Below are 15,298 nucleotides of genomic sequence, written 5' to 3' on the forward strand. Positions count from 1 at the left end.
GCAGAAAGGCACACGCTGGGGGCAGCGACGTGCGGAGCCTCCATGGAGGGCAGGCGCCCCGCGGCCTCCCCGCTGCGCCGCGCGCTCGCGCCCACGGCCGCTCTGCAGCACTGGGGCTCAGGAGCATTTGCCCAAGAAGTTACCAAACAGAACGGAGACTTGGCTTTGAGGTAAGGAGAGAATCACGGGGGGCGGTTTTGCTTTTTTTGTGTGTAATGCTTTTGTGGGAACTACATCAAGACAGGGCTGTGGGAAAGGGGAAAACCCTTTTGTCTTCCTGCCCAGAAGATTTAGGACTGAGCCACTATAAAAAACAGAAATGGAAGATACTGAGGCTTGGGAACACGCAGGTACAAGGGACGTTCCAGGCTGATAAATGCACAAGTCTTGAGTACCAAGTATATACCCTTCCTTGGGCACTAGTCAAGACAGTAGCTTCGCTGAATCTACAGGGCTAATATGGTAAGGGAAGTACAAGCTCTCAGCTTCAGCAAACCAAGTATTTACAAGTTACATTAAATATGCAGAACTCGATTGCAAACTTTTCTATTACATTGTCTCATCCAGGTACCACCCACACAAGCTACAACTCCAGGCATGACATAACACGGCCACACATTAGAAGAGCACTGCGGGCCAGGAAGCACCACCCTTGCAACGCTTCACCAGGCAGAGACACAACAGGGCCAGAGCGACTGAAAGGCACTGCCTCAATGCAGCAGACAGAGCATGCGCCACCACATGAGTCTGTGCTCCTCGAGTCCTTGTTACCTGGAGTATTTCAATGATCTTCAGCTTAGTATCCATTACCAGGATGTCTTCTTTCTCGGGTTCGCTCTGCTTGACATTGCCTTCGGGAGCAGCAGCGAGAGGGGTCATAGGGAGGAACCCGCCACCTCGGAGCACCACCTGGGTCATGAGCTCACCAACACCATGGATTGATCTCATCACATTGCTCCCTTCAGAGGGGTAAACATGCAAAGTTAGAACAGTGCTAGGGGACTGTATTAACAGGGCAAGGAGGAACTGTCTCAACATTAAATACTTAAATCCATGAAGCAGATGGACATCAACAGGCACTATAGGATATTTAAACCCATCTGCCCTCTCCTTCCACCCCAGCCAACACTCAGTTCTACAGTTAGGCCTTCCATGGATGGAAAAGTAAAGAAGTTTGGGAAACCATCTGATGTTTGAGATAAAGAAGAAGCCACCAATGAATGCTCCATTCTACCAGTCATTTTCCCCTTACCTTTACTTTCCTCGCCTTTTGTCATCTTGGTAATAGGGAAGATTGTAGTGATATGCACACAGTCTAATATAGCAAGGAGGATTTTGGTTAGTCTGAGGAGGTCACAAAAGTTGTAGAAACCAAAATATATCAGATTTCTGGCCAGGTTAACCACCTACCAAAAAAAAGAATAACAAAAATTCTGATTAATACTCAATGTTTCATTATCAAAGTCATCTTACAACAGTAAAAAGATTAACCTGTCAATGTTACTCTTACTACACTATCTCATAATTCATTGGTATTGTATAATTCTGCAGTTCATCAGCAAGTTTGCTACTTGTCCAACATATTGCAATGCCTAGCATAGAGGTGTCTGCCTGCAGCTCATATCCAAGCACTTGATACAAAGTTTTATCATATTTGTCATGTTACATAAAAGACGAAGGAAAGTACAGAAGTTGTTTATTTTTAACAGTAATAATAAAGTCTGAGTAAAATGTGCTGTTATGATGTGACTGAGTTTCCTCTCAAGTCCTTCATATATCCGGCTTCAAAATATTCATAAATAATCAAATAATGTGAAATATAGTGCAAATCATTTAACATATCTCCACCTACTCATCACCTGAGGCAAATCCTTCAAACATCTGCCTTTTCTTTTTAAATCAGATGTCTTTTCATAAATGATCCATTATTTAGGGAACAATATTGTGTGTATGTGCTACATTTTATTTGCACAGACTCCTATTTTAGATCATCTAGTACAGCACAGAAGACTGCACGGTTCTCAATCAGCAAAGACTAAGCTCTAGAGAATATCCCCTCGTGCAGACATGGCATTTAGCTTAGTTTTCAAGAATATTTATGCCAGTAAAGCTTGACTTTGTAATCACACTGACAGCAGAAAAAGTAAACAAGGCTGCTGCAAATCTAAGACATAAGTTCACATTCATTAATTGTATTTCAAGAACCAAGAACTATCACAAACTTCACTGGAGTTGCTTGCAGGAGAATGAGCTATACTTGAAAGGAAGAGCCTGCTGAGGTTAGTGCTCACTTGTTACTTGCCAATCTACCCAGTCCTTCAAGTATCAACAGGTCACAAAAAAAGAAAAACTAAAAATAAAAATTGGATAGCTACCTCAAAAGTGAGCTTATTTTTCTCTTTATCAGAGAAGGGGAACCTCTGACACACCACATCTCTTAAATACTCCTCTACAAATTCCATTGTTTGTGCAAATCTCTCCTTAATTTCATCTTTGGAAGTTCCACTGCTATCATAGCTGAAGAGGGAGAAAAAAAAACAAACAAAACTTAGCATGCACATACACAGGGTTCCCCCAATATGGTTTTTATTTGGCTTGTCAAAAATCTAAGCAAAGTTAAAGGCTGTTTAACAACTGATCCAAATGGAGGAGTCAGGAAGCTGACACCATAGTTTCCTGGCTTTTGCTGTTTTATCCCATATGCTCATTTTGTACTATTTAAAAACATCTGAGAAAAACAAAAAAAGAATTTGTCCAATAAAAAGAACCCCCTTTTTATTTAAATGGAAACAGTGAAAAGTTATATACAACATCAATAAGAACAGATACGGCCAAGAGATACTGATTGTGGATGCCATTATTGCTAAGAAAACTAATAAAAAGAGTGAGCCAACTAGAATTCTGGGTTTTTTTTTTCAGTACAAATCCTAGTTTTGTTTCCAGAGTGTGCAGAGAACATATAAAAAAGAGGAATCCCCATCACTATTCAATTAACTATTTTCCCCCACACACTTTTGATAACACACCACTCCATTGCCTCAGCCAGAGCTTAAGCCATTTGTTTTTCTATTTTGGCATTAACTCCAAATTAAGATTTTTTTTTTTTAAAGAAATACAACGCTTAATATGATCTATTGCATTTTAGAAAAGCAAGCTAGGTTAGCAAAGAGGTGAAAAAGGCATCAAAAAGCATGAAGAAACGAAGCCCGAGTACTAACACTGAGAAGACATAAAAGTTGCAACATTTCACACTAAACATTCAATCCCTTCATATCAATGGTTTTCATCAGGCAAATGCCAGATTTCGTACTACAAAGACTACATATGAGCCCACGGTCAAGAAATTAGGTCTACAGCGGAACTGCGCTTTTGTTTAGATTTTTGCTACTATCCCCAAATCCTGCCAATGGGAGGTTAACGAACACAATTTTACCCAGCACACCACTTGTTACAGCCTCTTCTCCCTTGATTTTCTTGTTGATGAGGCTAGCTACTGTATGGACAGTTTACCCTGAAGAATGTACTTGCAACACAAAACAAAAGCATGAGAAGGAAATGCAAAAATTTGCTGCTCTTCCCCAGGACAAGGTCACCCGGCCAGAGCAGCACCGTGACCCCAGCCCCTTTGGGAAAAACACTCCTACTGCCTTGCAGCTTGCCCCGCACATACACAGCGAGGTCGCTTGCTACTTGAGAAGGTGGTTCTGAGCAAGCACTATGGGCAAACGAAGCTGCAAGGGCTTGAATATCAGAATTAGTGAGACTACTCTTAAGATTTACTTTTCTCTTTTGGAAGAAGAGCAGCCTAAATGCTACTTTAGTGTAGAACTGGTCATGTCATTTCCTTTCCCACACCTTTCCAGCAAGCACTTACTCATCAATGGCGATTTCCGAGGGTATCTCAGACCAGAGCCGCGCGTACTTCACCGGCGTCACCTGCTCCTGGGGGTCACGATCCACGTGCATGTGGAGCATGAGCCGGCAGAAGGACGCCCTCAGATCGTACGGCAGGTTTTCATCAGACATGCAACGGAGAATGAGGTCCACGTCCAGCTGACCAGATATTTCATTTATGGCCAGGTACTGTCGGTCAAGGCACATTCTAGCAAAGAGGTTTAGCTGGTATCTTTGGGAGGGGAAAAAAGGCAAATAAACAGCTTGCACTCATTTCTGGGAGCATCTGCTGGGTACAGTATTAATACACCCCTGTAAGCTTCACTCTATTGATGCATATGTTTTACAAGAGTTTGGTAATACTCTTTTTATAATTATTATAGCTGTGTTATGGGAAAAGGTAGAAAAGTAGAAAACAGAATACAAGCATCTTATTTTCCTGACAATTGTATAGGATTAAGTAATGCTATTGAGGAAAGCTATAGAGGAATTCCAAAAAAAACAAGAAATCAGCCTAAGTACTGCAGAGGACTGAACACTTCTTATTGATGCTCAAGCTAAATTAGTTCACTTAAGCAAAGGAGATGGACTATAGAATCATTTAAAACTAAGCACATGATAAAGCATACCACTGAGGTCTGCTTCCTTCAGTCAGAGGAGTGGACAAAAGCTAAACTTCATTCTTAAGCTTTTCAGCCCACAAATATAGAGCAATGACACAAGTTCAACATATGTGCAAACCAATTTTTAGTCACAAAACAGCTGTCCAGCATTCACAAGTGTTCAAAAAGGCTTGTGCTGAGGAGTGTCAACTATAAGGTTTCTTAAAAATTGAGATTTAATTGAGAACAGGCTCCTTTTCACTTTAAGTGCTCCTCAAGAGAATTTGAACAAAATCCTTGTTCTGAGCGCATGCATTAGTCTATAACAGAGTAGAATGAAATAAGAACATTAGCAATCTTGCTAAAAAAGCAAGAAAGTCCATTCCAAAAGCAGACAGATTTATAAATATATTATAAAACAAGACTTCTTTGAGCAGAACCTGCTAATAGGCCCCAAAAAGTATATATTAGGAGGTTTGATATATGAACCATTTCAACGCAACAGAATGCGAATATATATATATGCTAAAAAAATAGTTGTACTTTCTGCACTACCACTGTTAAGTCTGTCAAAGTATTTTCAGGAGTTTATAACCCAGACATAGGAATTTGGTCTGGCCTGAAACTTGATCTTACATCGTGCCAAGAACTTGGTGTCTTGTCAAGTCATCTGGAAACATCGCTTAAGGCTCGAAGCTGCTCAAAGCATAGCTTAGGCAGTACAAAAGAGCACTGCATTAATCACTGCAAATTTCTTGTAGTTCTCAGCAGGACAATATATGACCTCATGAAAATGCCACAAGACTACTGAAGGCTTTGAGGTTAAAGAGAAATTTAGCAGGCAGAGAGAAAAGCAACAAGTTCTTTAACATTAATAGTAAGGCCATTTGCAAGCTGGAATTCTCTTCTTCCTGCAAGTGCTTGTCCAACCCATCTACTATATGAATTTAGGTTGCCTAAACAGTTAACATACAGGCTCTTCTTGTGATAATACCCATATCATTAGGGAACCAAGCAGAAATACAAGCAGTAAACGCTGCTTAGTTTCAATGTGACTAAGCCTTAACTGTTTTTAAAATCAGTTCAGGCTTGCTCATACTGGACTTTTCATCCCAAGTAACTTGGTGCTTTTAGCTCACACTTCAAAGAGACTTCATCTTCACTCTAATGGCTGTTTTGCCCACTAAGCCAGTATCTTTGAGAATCAGTTAAAGTCTATGTAACTGAAGGCCTCCCCCCACGGTCTTGATGCACTTCCCTAGCCAACTACTGCACATGCTGTTAACCTGTAATAGCTGAGTACGTCCCGATCTTCCTTCTGCCCTTCCTTAGCATCCTGAGCCAACTCTCTGATACTCTTACTGCGGATTTCCTTGTTACTGTCTCTCCAGAACAGCCACACTTCTTCCTCATCTTCTCCAACTTCCAAGGCATTTTCTCCACTTGACACCTCTTCAAACTCAAACCGAGAGAGGACCAACCTGCCAGAATGAAATGAGGTTAGAGTACAGACTGCCAAGACCCATGCAGATCTGAGAACTGTGCTTTTAAGACACTTGCTAAAATTTACTGGCAATGGAGAACTAATTCTATTCTGGGGAACCTAAAGGAACATGGAAGTCAAAGATAAGGCTAACTTTCAAAAGCCTCTTTACACAAGAACTCCAAATAATGAACTAGCAAAAGATCTGGTGAAAGTAGTATCTAAACTTTGAGCAGTTCCCTAGGTTAGAGGGGCAAGTTAGATTAGTTTTTTTTTTTTTCCCCCGTTTGTGACCAAAATTAGAAATTAATCATTAAAACCAAGACAGCAATTTGGTCTTTCAGTTTCTCAGAAAAAAAGGTTACGCAGCTGGACCAAATCCAAAGTCAAACACACAAGGTAAGAACAAACAAGCAGTATGGAGAGAGGGTGAGAGAATTAAATCTTGTAAGACTTCTCTCATCCATCTGGGCTTTAAACACTACCTGCTAAAGTCCCGTTTTCCTTTTCCTATATTTTGATACCGATCATCTGCACCCTGTTCCACATGTCATTACAAAGAGACAACTGGGATTCGGTGCCTGCTGTGAGCTCTGGCACTGGCAGGGTGATGCTGTGCGGCGTCAACCTCAGCTCCAACAGAAGAGGGAGAAGGGAGCGTGCAGACACATCCGCCGGCTCCGCGCCAAGCGTGACGCGCACACGTCCTAGCAGCGCTCACTTGCCTCAGTCAGCAGAGAGGAGAGGCCCAAGAAGGGACCGGCCCCATGGGACCCTGCACTTCTTCCTGCACAGCCTCCTGTACAGGAGATATCAGAAGACTTCTGCCCTCTGTGAGCTTCAGAATGCTGTTAAACCACATTCAAGGTGCAAAGCTTAAAAAAGGCACATATGCCTGCAATTTCTTCCAGAAGCCTGTCTACTTCTATCAAACATGAGGTATCTGAAAGATTTCTGTGATCAGTAGATGAAGAATGCATCTGTCAGGCATTTGCTGCCATCAATATCTACTTATTGTGCATTTGTGGAGGACCCCAAGCATTTTAACACCTTTCTCTAAGCACACCAGCATTGTTCTCAGATTTGAATCACCTTGCATCAGTTTCACACTAGCAAAGCTCTCTTTAAAGGCAAAAACTTACTTCGTTTCAATAAGTATATCTGCATTAGCTGGATTCAGTACAGCTTTACAAATCAACTCCTGTGTCACTGGAATAGACTTGTTCATGGAAACACACAGATCTGAGAGATAATCCAAAAACCTGTTGACAAATGCAAGCCAAAAAGATATCAGTTCTTCCTGAGATCTCTAGACTGAAGCAATCTATATTTCAAAGTCAGTACTCAGGACTCCAAACCAAGACTGAGTGAGACCGTTGTCCTAGAAGGACAGTGCTTCCCCACTTGACAGTGCTTACAGTGAGTGCTTCCCCAAAAAAATGAACATGCTTTCACTTACGGGTTGGTAAATACAGATTTATCTCAGAAGACCAAGATGGAAAGTCGAATCATATACTTTAAAACTCAAATCTCACCTGGGCTCCCTATTTTTCCTCACAAGGCTAACAAAAGTGTCAATCTCTGCAGCGGTGATGTGCTTCTCCAGGAGCTTGCGGTTGTTATGAAGGAGAGCTGTAATAGTGTCCTCAGCCAAAACATCATAGCCAATTTGTTTCTGCATGAAGCCAAACTGCTTGGCAATGTATTCCTTTGGGAAAAAGGGAAATAGAAAGGTGGTCTGAGTAAGTCTCAGTTTTGGGCTAGTGGAGCTGAAATAATACTAAAAAATTATGGAAATTAACAAGTCACTTGCTAATACACTAACATCCAAAGAGAATCTTGATTAGATTGTAATCCTTTTCCTCAGAGAAAGCAAACGATGATAGGTAACAACTCCCCAATACCTGGGCTAGATATCACCAAGGCATTTATTTATCTTGATATAAGTTTTTTTTTTTTTTTTTTTAAACTAACATCAACTGTATAAAACTTAATTCACAGATCAACTTTCCATGGAGTTTATATTATATATGTGTGAAGAAAATCTTAGAGTTCACCTGGATTCAACAGTTATCAGCTCTGGTTTTCTCAAATTCCCCTCAGAGCTAGTGCTAATTACATGGCATACAGTCTTGGATAGAGATGAAACGTGCTAGACAGAGAAGGATGAGCAACCCCAAATCTCTTGCTGGCTGTAGAAGCACACCGCAGCAGAGCAGGGATTAATTAATAGGATGTAACTTCATTTTTTTTTTTGAGCGCTGGAACAACGTTAGAGCCTTCGAAAATTGCAGACATATTTCCAACCTGATTCTTCCTGTAATCCTGCTGAGAGTGTCTGAGCACTCTGTAGCACAGGCGGCAGATGTGCCTGAAGGGAGCGTGACGCTGATCTCCAAGCTCCTCCAGCCGCAGCATTGGGCCATCTCCACTGTCTGTAAAGGGCGCTTGCAACAGCTTGAAAATCTACGGATTTACCAAAAGCCAAAGAAAATCCCATGAGACACTGTCTTCATCTGTTTAGAAACAAGGTAAAAGCCTTCACATTTCTGTAAAGTATGTCAAAAAAATCACTACTGTTGCCAAGCTTGTTTCTGTGCCACACAGTAACCCATATAGATAATACTTTTGATCACTTTTATCCAAACCCATATTCTAATATAACACTATAATTAAAGGCCACAGTTTCTGGCAGAAAGCCAGAAATTTGAGAGATCCTTTGGTCTCAGTAATTTAATCAGGATGTCTATTATTAGGTTCTCTGTTCTGGGTGAGAACCATTCTTGCAGGCAGATGTTACAGGATTTGAGGGAAAAAAAGTCTACCTGCTTTAGAATATTCTGCTCTCTCATCAGTTTTTGTCGTTCTCTATTAGGTTTAGAAAACACCACTTCAAGGACGTCTTGTCCAGAATTAGTTCCACCGGTAACGAAGTAGACCAAATCCTCCAGCAGTTTGGTAACAGATCTACAGAAAAATCAAAAGTTGTTAACACAAGATTATAAAATCCCTCTGTTAAAAAATGACAGTATAAAGTTATATGGATTTAAAGGGACAGAAAAACATCAACTGGACTAATCCAGATGTTGGGAAAAAACTCATAGCCTTCACCAAAACTTCAAAATAGAAACAAGTGCTCTCTATTGCTATAGCTTTAATACTGAATAGCCAAACTGTGGTTAAGTAACCCTAACCATTTTAGGACAACTACAGGCTCACAAAAATCTACTTGGCAGTTCTTTTAAGCTGCCAAAACATAAGATGATAATATCTCCAAGGTCAAAGAAAACCCATTTGCTTTGGGAAGCATATGGGACCTAGCTTTGTGCAGCAGCCTGCATACCCTCTTTGTGCAGCCATGTACTTTTCACATACATTGTCAGAGGATTTGCAAGAGTCATGTGTTCAGTCTTCGCAAGATGGATTATAAATTCCCACAGACATTTTGCAAAGCCCTCGGGGAAGGCAGGCTATGGATTATGCCTCCAGGGTTCAGAGCAGTAGTTTTCATGCTCTCATTTCACACAGCAACAGTGAGGATTTCACAGAATACGGCTGGAGAACCTCCAGTACAGACAACTCAACTACAAAACTATCAAAATTATGTATTCAAGGAGTAAGGAAAATCTCTCCTCTGAAGAGAATGTGCACACACAACTTCACAGGAACAGTTACTGAGCAAAGGAAACAGCATTATCTGTTCCTAATTCCTGCATCCTTACCTTCTTTCATTCTGGGTTATTGTTCCCTTCTCCAGCTTGCCAGCAATGGAACCTAAAACCTTGCTTGCATCATTTGCAAAATCCAAGTCCCGAACCTCTGCAGGAGAAACTGGTACTATAGCAAAGGCTTCTTTGTCCTCTTTCACTGGAGAGGTACCAATCTAAAATCCAAAGCAATTTTATTATTAAACCAAAAGGCAGAAAACAAAGTAGTGATTCACACGCTCAGTATAATTAAAACTGAAGAGCCATGCTCTGAAACAGCCTCACTAAGACTACTAAAGTTAAATTCTGAGAACAGCACTTTTCTATAGGATCTTATAAGTATTCCTGAACCAAGAGACAACATCAGATGAGATAGGAAAAAACTTCATTAAAGCATTACATTTCGGGGCATAATATTTTGCACAGACACTCCTCATTACCGTTACTCTGCTTGGCATTGACAAACCTAGAAGACTGTAGGTATCAAGGGACTAGCAGTTCTACCAACATGAGCTTCAGGGAATTACAGGAGATAACAGATGCTACTTAATAAAGTCATAGGACTTACTTTAAGCATCACAGGTTTTTCTTCCTCTTTATCAATAGGGATATTGGTACTATGAACCCAAGTGTTAGTGCAAAGGTGTCTGAGTCTGACATAAGAGTTCCTGAAAGAAAGACAATGTTTCAGCACGAGACAGTTTCCCAAATAGGAAATCTTAGGCTTATTAAAACTCCAAGAGAAAAAGAAAGAAGGATAGAAAAAAAGACGATAAAATCTCCTCCACGTTTTGCATATGTTAACAGGAACGAGATTCCTTCCTCTTTTATAACATATATTTATCCAGAGTAGTCCTTAGTTACCCTTTATAATGAAATCAACTCAGATGTAAATTAGAGCTATATCTGTGTTAGTGCAGCTTGGATGTCACTTGACTTCCAGGGTCTGCTTGGGGTCAGGGGAAGGCTGGTAACAGAGACTGCTCTCAGAAAATTGTCTTCAGAGTGAAAGAGCCAGAGGTACTCAGATAAAGCACAGTTTGTGGTGGCAAGAAAGTTAGTGAAATTCACTGCGACAGAACTGTTTCATAAAAGGCACAGTAAACCCAGCAGACAGATGCACATGTGATATAGATACATATAGATGACTATCACAACAAGTATTAAAGCATTATATATTAGCAAGTACTAAAAGGCAAGTTAAAAGACCTTACTGAACATCACTGGATGTTTGAGACATTTCAACACATTTGCTGAGGTCAATCTAATTCATATTTCACAGATAACCGTGTAACAGAACTATGAATATTAGCTGGGAAAGGTCAAAAGTAGGAACACTGCAGGAACTGGTATTACCAGCAATAGTGAACAATAAAAATATTGTGTCAAAATCATATATATGACATCATCTGTGTTCTAACCTTTCTGTTCTCTGTACTGAATCTGTAACTTGATTAAATAGCAAGTTTTACTTTAAAATATATCTCCATTTGGAAAACTTGCTCTTAGCAGTAACAGCATTTGCTGAAGATCTGCAATATCACAAACAAGCTCAAAGTCCTAGAAATTGCATCATGTTCCTGGTGGTTAAGGAGAGGCCCCATGCCTGTGAAAGGATTTATGCAGGTGCTTTTTGCCTTTGTGAACTTGGGACATATGAACATGGCAAGGTGCTGCAGGAGCTGTGTGGCTACAGCACAGCTGCTGCGCAGCACCTCCTGCTTGTCTTTAACAGCATCTCCAGTCCCTCACATTTCTGCGCTACTCCGTACAGCCGGACTGTTGCTTCTACCTGTAAGAGGGTATTTCTATTAAATCCGTAACTCCCTTCTCTATTTTGCACTCCCTGGGCTGGGAAGTTGGGACTAGCTGTACAAGTGCCCGTGCTGCACCAGCACCAGAGGCTGTGGAAGTGCACGGGCACACGCCTGGCATGCAGTAACTTTTTCTGACTAACACCAGGGAAGCTTGGCTTGTCTTTCAGCAGCAGCTCCCACCTGGAGGTCCCCAAGTACAGCTGGCAATGACACTGTTGTGCAGGTACCAGCTTTAGGATAAAGCACATCAAGCTGCAGCTGAACAAGCATTTCAGGCCACCACGTGAGACATCTCAGCCTCAAGGAGGCAGCAGGCGGTCAGCACCGCTGTGCTTGGTGGCCTGTGAACACATGCTAGGTTAATGCATCTGATGATCCAAACGCTCACTGGGAGAAATTGAGTGGAACAAGTTTGCCATGCTTCTGGTAGGGGCACACAATGAAAGGAAAAGGTTGTTTCTGCTCAGTTTTCCCATCCGTAACATGTTTTACCAAACAACAAGACAAAACCAAAACCCACAAAAGCGAACCCTGGAACCACTGAGGCCGAGAGCCAGCTCTAGCAGGGTGCTTGGCTGTACCTGGGGACGAGGCTGTCTCCTCCCCGCAGCGTTGTAGGGTCCAACTCAAATATGGAGGAGATATCGTTTCCTTCGGGCACAGACACCAGCGAGTAGGCCATCTTCTCCTGAGCGTCACGCAGGCCCCTCCGGGAGGCATCCTGCTCAGGATCCAGCTGCGGAAGGAGTCCCACCACACAGTCACACCAGGCTCTGCACACCCAGCTGTCCAGTGTTAAGCAAACACACCCTATGTTTTGGGACATAACCCTGAGTCGCTCCAAGTACTGATAAGGATAGCTCTGCTTTAGGACGAAAAGCAGACAAGGAGCTGCTCTTCCAAACCTTTCTCTGCCTTCCCTAGTGCTGGTAACTTCTGAGCACTTCTGATTATAAGCGCAATAAATGCTCAAGAGCAAAGGTTGAGTCTGGCAGGCTGTGCCAGAAAAGACTCAAAATCCCCTGGCCCTCAGCTCACACTGCACTGGGAATTTGACTAGCTTCACATCATCCACATGTGCTGAAACCCCCACCCTGCATACTGCTGCCTTTTGAAATACATTTAATGCATTACTTTGTCAGGGTGGTAACTGCAGTTTAGTGAGCTGCAAATATAAACACCAGCAACAGCACTTGCAGGCAAGTCTGTTGGTACATAAACTTCAGCAATAACAACGGGACTCGCACTCGTCAGCCACAGACGCTGGCGCAGGAGCTGCCCGGGGAGGCGGCCGCCTCGCTGCTCACACTGCAGCTCACGATGCACTCAAACATACAAATGTGCTACAAAGCACACTGCAACAAAGTGTGCCTGGAAATCACCAGCCTCTTACCAAAGTAAAGATATTAACATCACCTGCTTGACTAAATCCTTGGATTTTTTGACAAAAGGACAAGTCAGAACAAAAATGAGCTGGGAAAAAAGAATCACAACTGCTGCCAAAACCTTTCCCAGGAAATACTACCAGTTAAAACTAGTCAATCACATAAAGCTGCTAATGCTGACAAAATAAGGTTGGCTGTCCATGGATAAGCACTGAAAACCTAGATGCAGTTTCTTAAGTGATTAAGCATCCAATTTATTCGCTTCCTCATGATCTTGGCACTGGTCAAGGTAGGCACCCGAAATAACTACTGAGGAGCCAGCACTTAAATACCTGTCTTCGTGTAAGGCACTGCTATATTAAACATATAGGAAAGCTCCATAGTTACTTCTGCCTCGGAGTACCCCGCACTTAGCACATTTGCAGTCAGTGAACTTGGCTGCAAAGCAATGACATTTAAAGTCTTTGCCTTTGCACATTGGAATAAAAAGTAAGCTATATGGAACAGAAATACACATTGGGAATGTGCCTCCAAAAGCAGCAGCAATGCACCCACAGGAATCCATCTGGAGGCTTCAAACTAGGAGAAACTCACTCACTTGGAATGAGTTCTCACCTCAGCTGCCTCCTCCATTCCTGCTATACAGCAGCTGCCCCACGTTCACCCTTTCCAGTACCTGGGACAGCCTTTGCAAACCCTTTGGCACATCAGCAGATTAGTCACAGAAATTGAGGGAAAGCTGGAAAAGAGCAGTAAATCAGGAAACTGGAAATCAGACAATCTAGGGAGATCTACAACCTGAACCCCCCACAAAATCTACATTCGGTAGAAGGTGTCCCCTGCAGTGAGACAGGCTGCTAGCTGCTCTGTCGTCCGAGTGGGCTCAGTCCTGTCCTGCCCGCAACACGGAGTTGTGCAGAGACAGTCGCTGGCTCGCAGACAGCTCCCATTTGACTCAAGTTATTGCAGCAAAGCAGGAACAAGCAGCCCACACCATCTTGTCACTATTTTCAACTCTGCAGGAACTTTATGCAAGAAGTGGATTATATGCTTCTGGTGCTGCTCCTCATGGTCTAGTTTTGCCATCTAGTGGTAAGGAAATGCAGAAGGAAAAAGTCTGCTCAAGTGTGAGGCCAGGGCAGTCTCGTGGTTACTGCACCTACTGCAAGTGGACACTGGCATCAAACTGGAAGGACTGCTATCTATTTAAAAAAACTTTCACACAGATTAACCTTCAGAAGTAAAAATACAACAGTATTGATTTATTTCCCCCCTGGAACAACTGCCTAAGATTTTTGTTCACATTACTTCTCATTTTTCCAATACATTTACTGGAGTCAAGCTGTTAAAAGACCCGTGTTTGCTGCAAACTGCTACTCAAGAAATCACCACAATAACGGTTAACTATCTGGGGATGAAAGTTAGCTTTTTAATTGGTTGGCTATCTGACAAATCCTTTTAAGGAGGAAAATTCCTCCCTACTGGACTTTCAAGCATCACAGCACGCTTATTTCCTTTTTAAAAGGAAGGGATGACTAGTTCTTTCTCCATTTCTAAATGGAGCACATCTTCTGTAATACAATCTAACCACCAAGAAATACAGACTTTTGCATAAACCCACGATCCAATCCAACTAAAAAAATTAATCCAGAATGCAAAGTGCTGTTCCAATTCTACCTGCTATCAGCCCTTGAAGCAATGCTGTTTCCTACTGACATCAACAAGAAGCCCCTATTAGTATTAATCATCAGCATCAAGCTCAACATTTACTGAAGAGGACGCAGATTTGCTCTCACAGGAAAACCAAAAGAATGGCATTAAAATCATTCTTGCCCTGCCATTCTTGCTCTTTAGTCCTTTAACCAGGGCTTTCCTGTGACAGGCTACAACGAGAGAAGAAATCCATGTATTAAGGAGGTCAGATGACTGACTGGCACAGCACTACAGGAATACTTGCCATGTTGGGTCATCTTGAAAAACTTGCTTTTCACACCTATGGAAAGAAGATGCTTCAAGGGAACAAAGGTTTATGAAACAAGGAGACAGAATGAGAGATGATACAAAGAGCAGGGGTGGAGGTCCAAGTAACATTTAATATTTGTTCAAAGTGCATTGCTCTTCACTAAGACCTGCTCCAGAGCTCAATATGCACTCTTTCTAGAAAGGCCTTAAAAGTCTTCAGATAATTCTTTTTTTTTTTTTTTTTCTCCCAATTTTCCTCATTAACAAAAAAGCCTGGCCCATCTATGCATTGGCCAAATAAATAACAGGGCCTGTGTCAAGCCCTCCTCAATCAGGGGCAAGATCAGACTCTTGCCTATACTTACTGAGGATTGACACTCCTGGTCATCTTCCTCATAGTCAGGGTTTACCTGATGAAACAGAATCACAGGCATGTCAAAACTCTGAT

At 42.0% G+C, this 15,298-nt stretch overlaps 1 protein-coding gene across 1 annotated transcript in view; it reads right to left on the reverse strand.

Annotated features, from left to right (window-relative positions):
• ITPR1 (inositol 1,4,5-trisphosphate receptor type 1) overlaps positions 1 to 15,298 on the reverse strand; it is a 146,767-nt gene that overhangs the window by 82,065 nt on the left and 49,404 nt on the right. The window contains exons 11-23 of the mRNA XM_026035482.1: positions 15,216 to 15,260; positions 12,085 to 12,239; positions 10,255 to 10,354; positions 9,702 to 9,862; positions 8,805 to 8,946; positions 8,287 to 8,445; positions 7,515 to 7,687; positions 7,122 to 7,241; positions 5,783 to 5,977; positions 3,875 to 4,126; positions 2,376 to 2,517; positions 1,253 to 1,406; positions 772 to 959 (exon numbers count right to left, since the gene is read on the reverse strand). Of these exons, the coding sequence (XP_025891267.1) occupies positions 772 to 959; positions 1,253 to 1,406; positions 2,376 to 2,517; positions 3,875 to 4,126; positions 5,783 to 5,977; positions 7,122 to 7,241; positions 7,515 to 7,687; positions 8,287 to 8,445; positions 8,805 to 8,946; positions 9,702 to 9,862; positions 10,255 to 10,354; positions 12,085 to 12,239; positions 15,216 to 15,260 (1,986 nt within the window). The remainder of the gene's footprint in view (positions 1 to 771; positions 960 to 1,252; positions 1,407 to 2,375; positions 2,518 to 3,874; positions 4,127 to 5,782; positions 5,978 to 7,121; positions 7,242 to 7,514; positions 7,688 to 8,286; positions 8,446 to 8,804; positions 8,947 to 9,701; positions 9,863 to 10,254; positions 10,355 to 12,084; positions 12,240 to 15,215; positions 15,261 to 15,298) is intronic.

The sequence above is a fragment of the Nothoprocta perdicaria genome, unplaced genomic scaffold (genome assembly GCF_003342845.1).
Source record: "Nothoprocta perdicaria isolate Ctin4 unplaced genomic scaffold, notPer1 scaffold_16, whole genome shotgun sequence".
NCBI classification, from domain to species: Eukaryota; Metazoa; Chordata; class Aves; order Tinamiformes; family Tinamidae; genus Nothoprocta; species Nothoprocta perdicaria.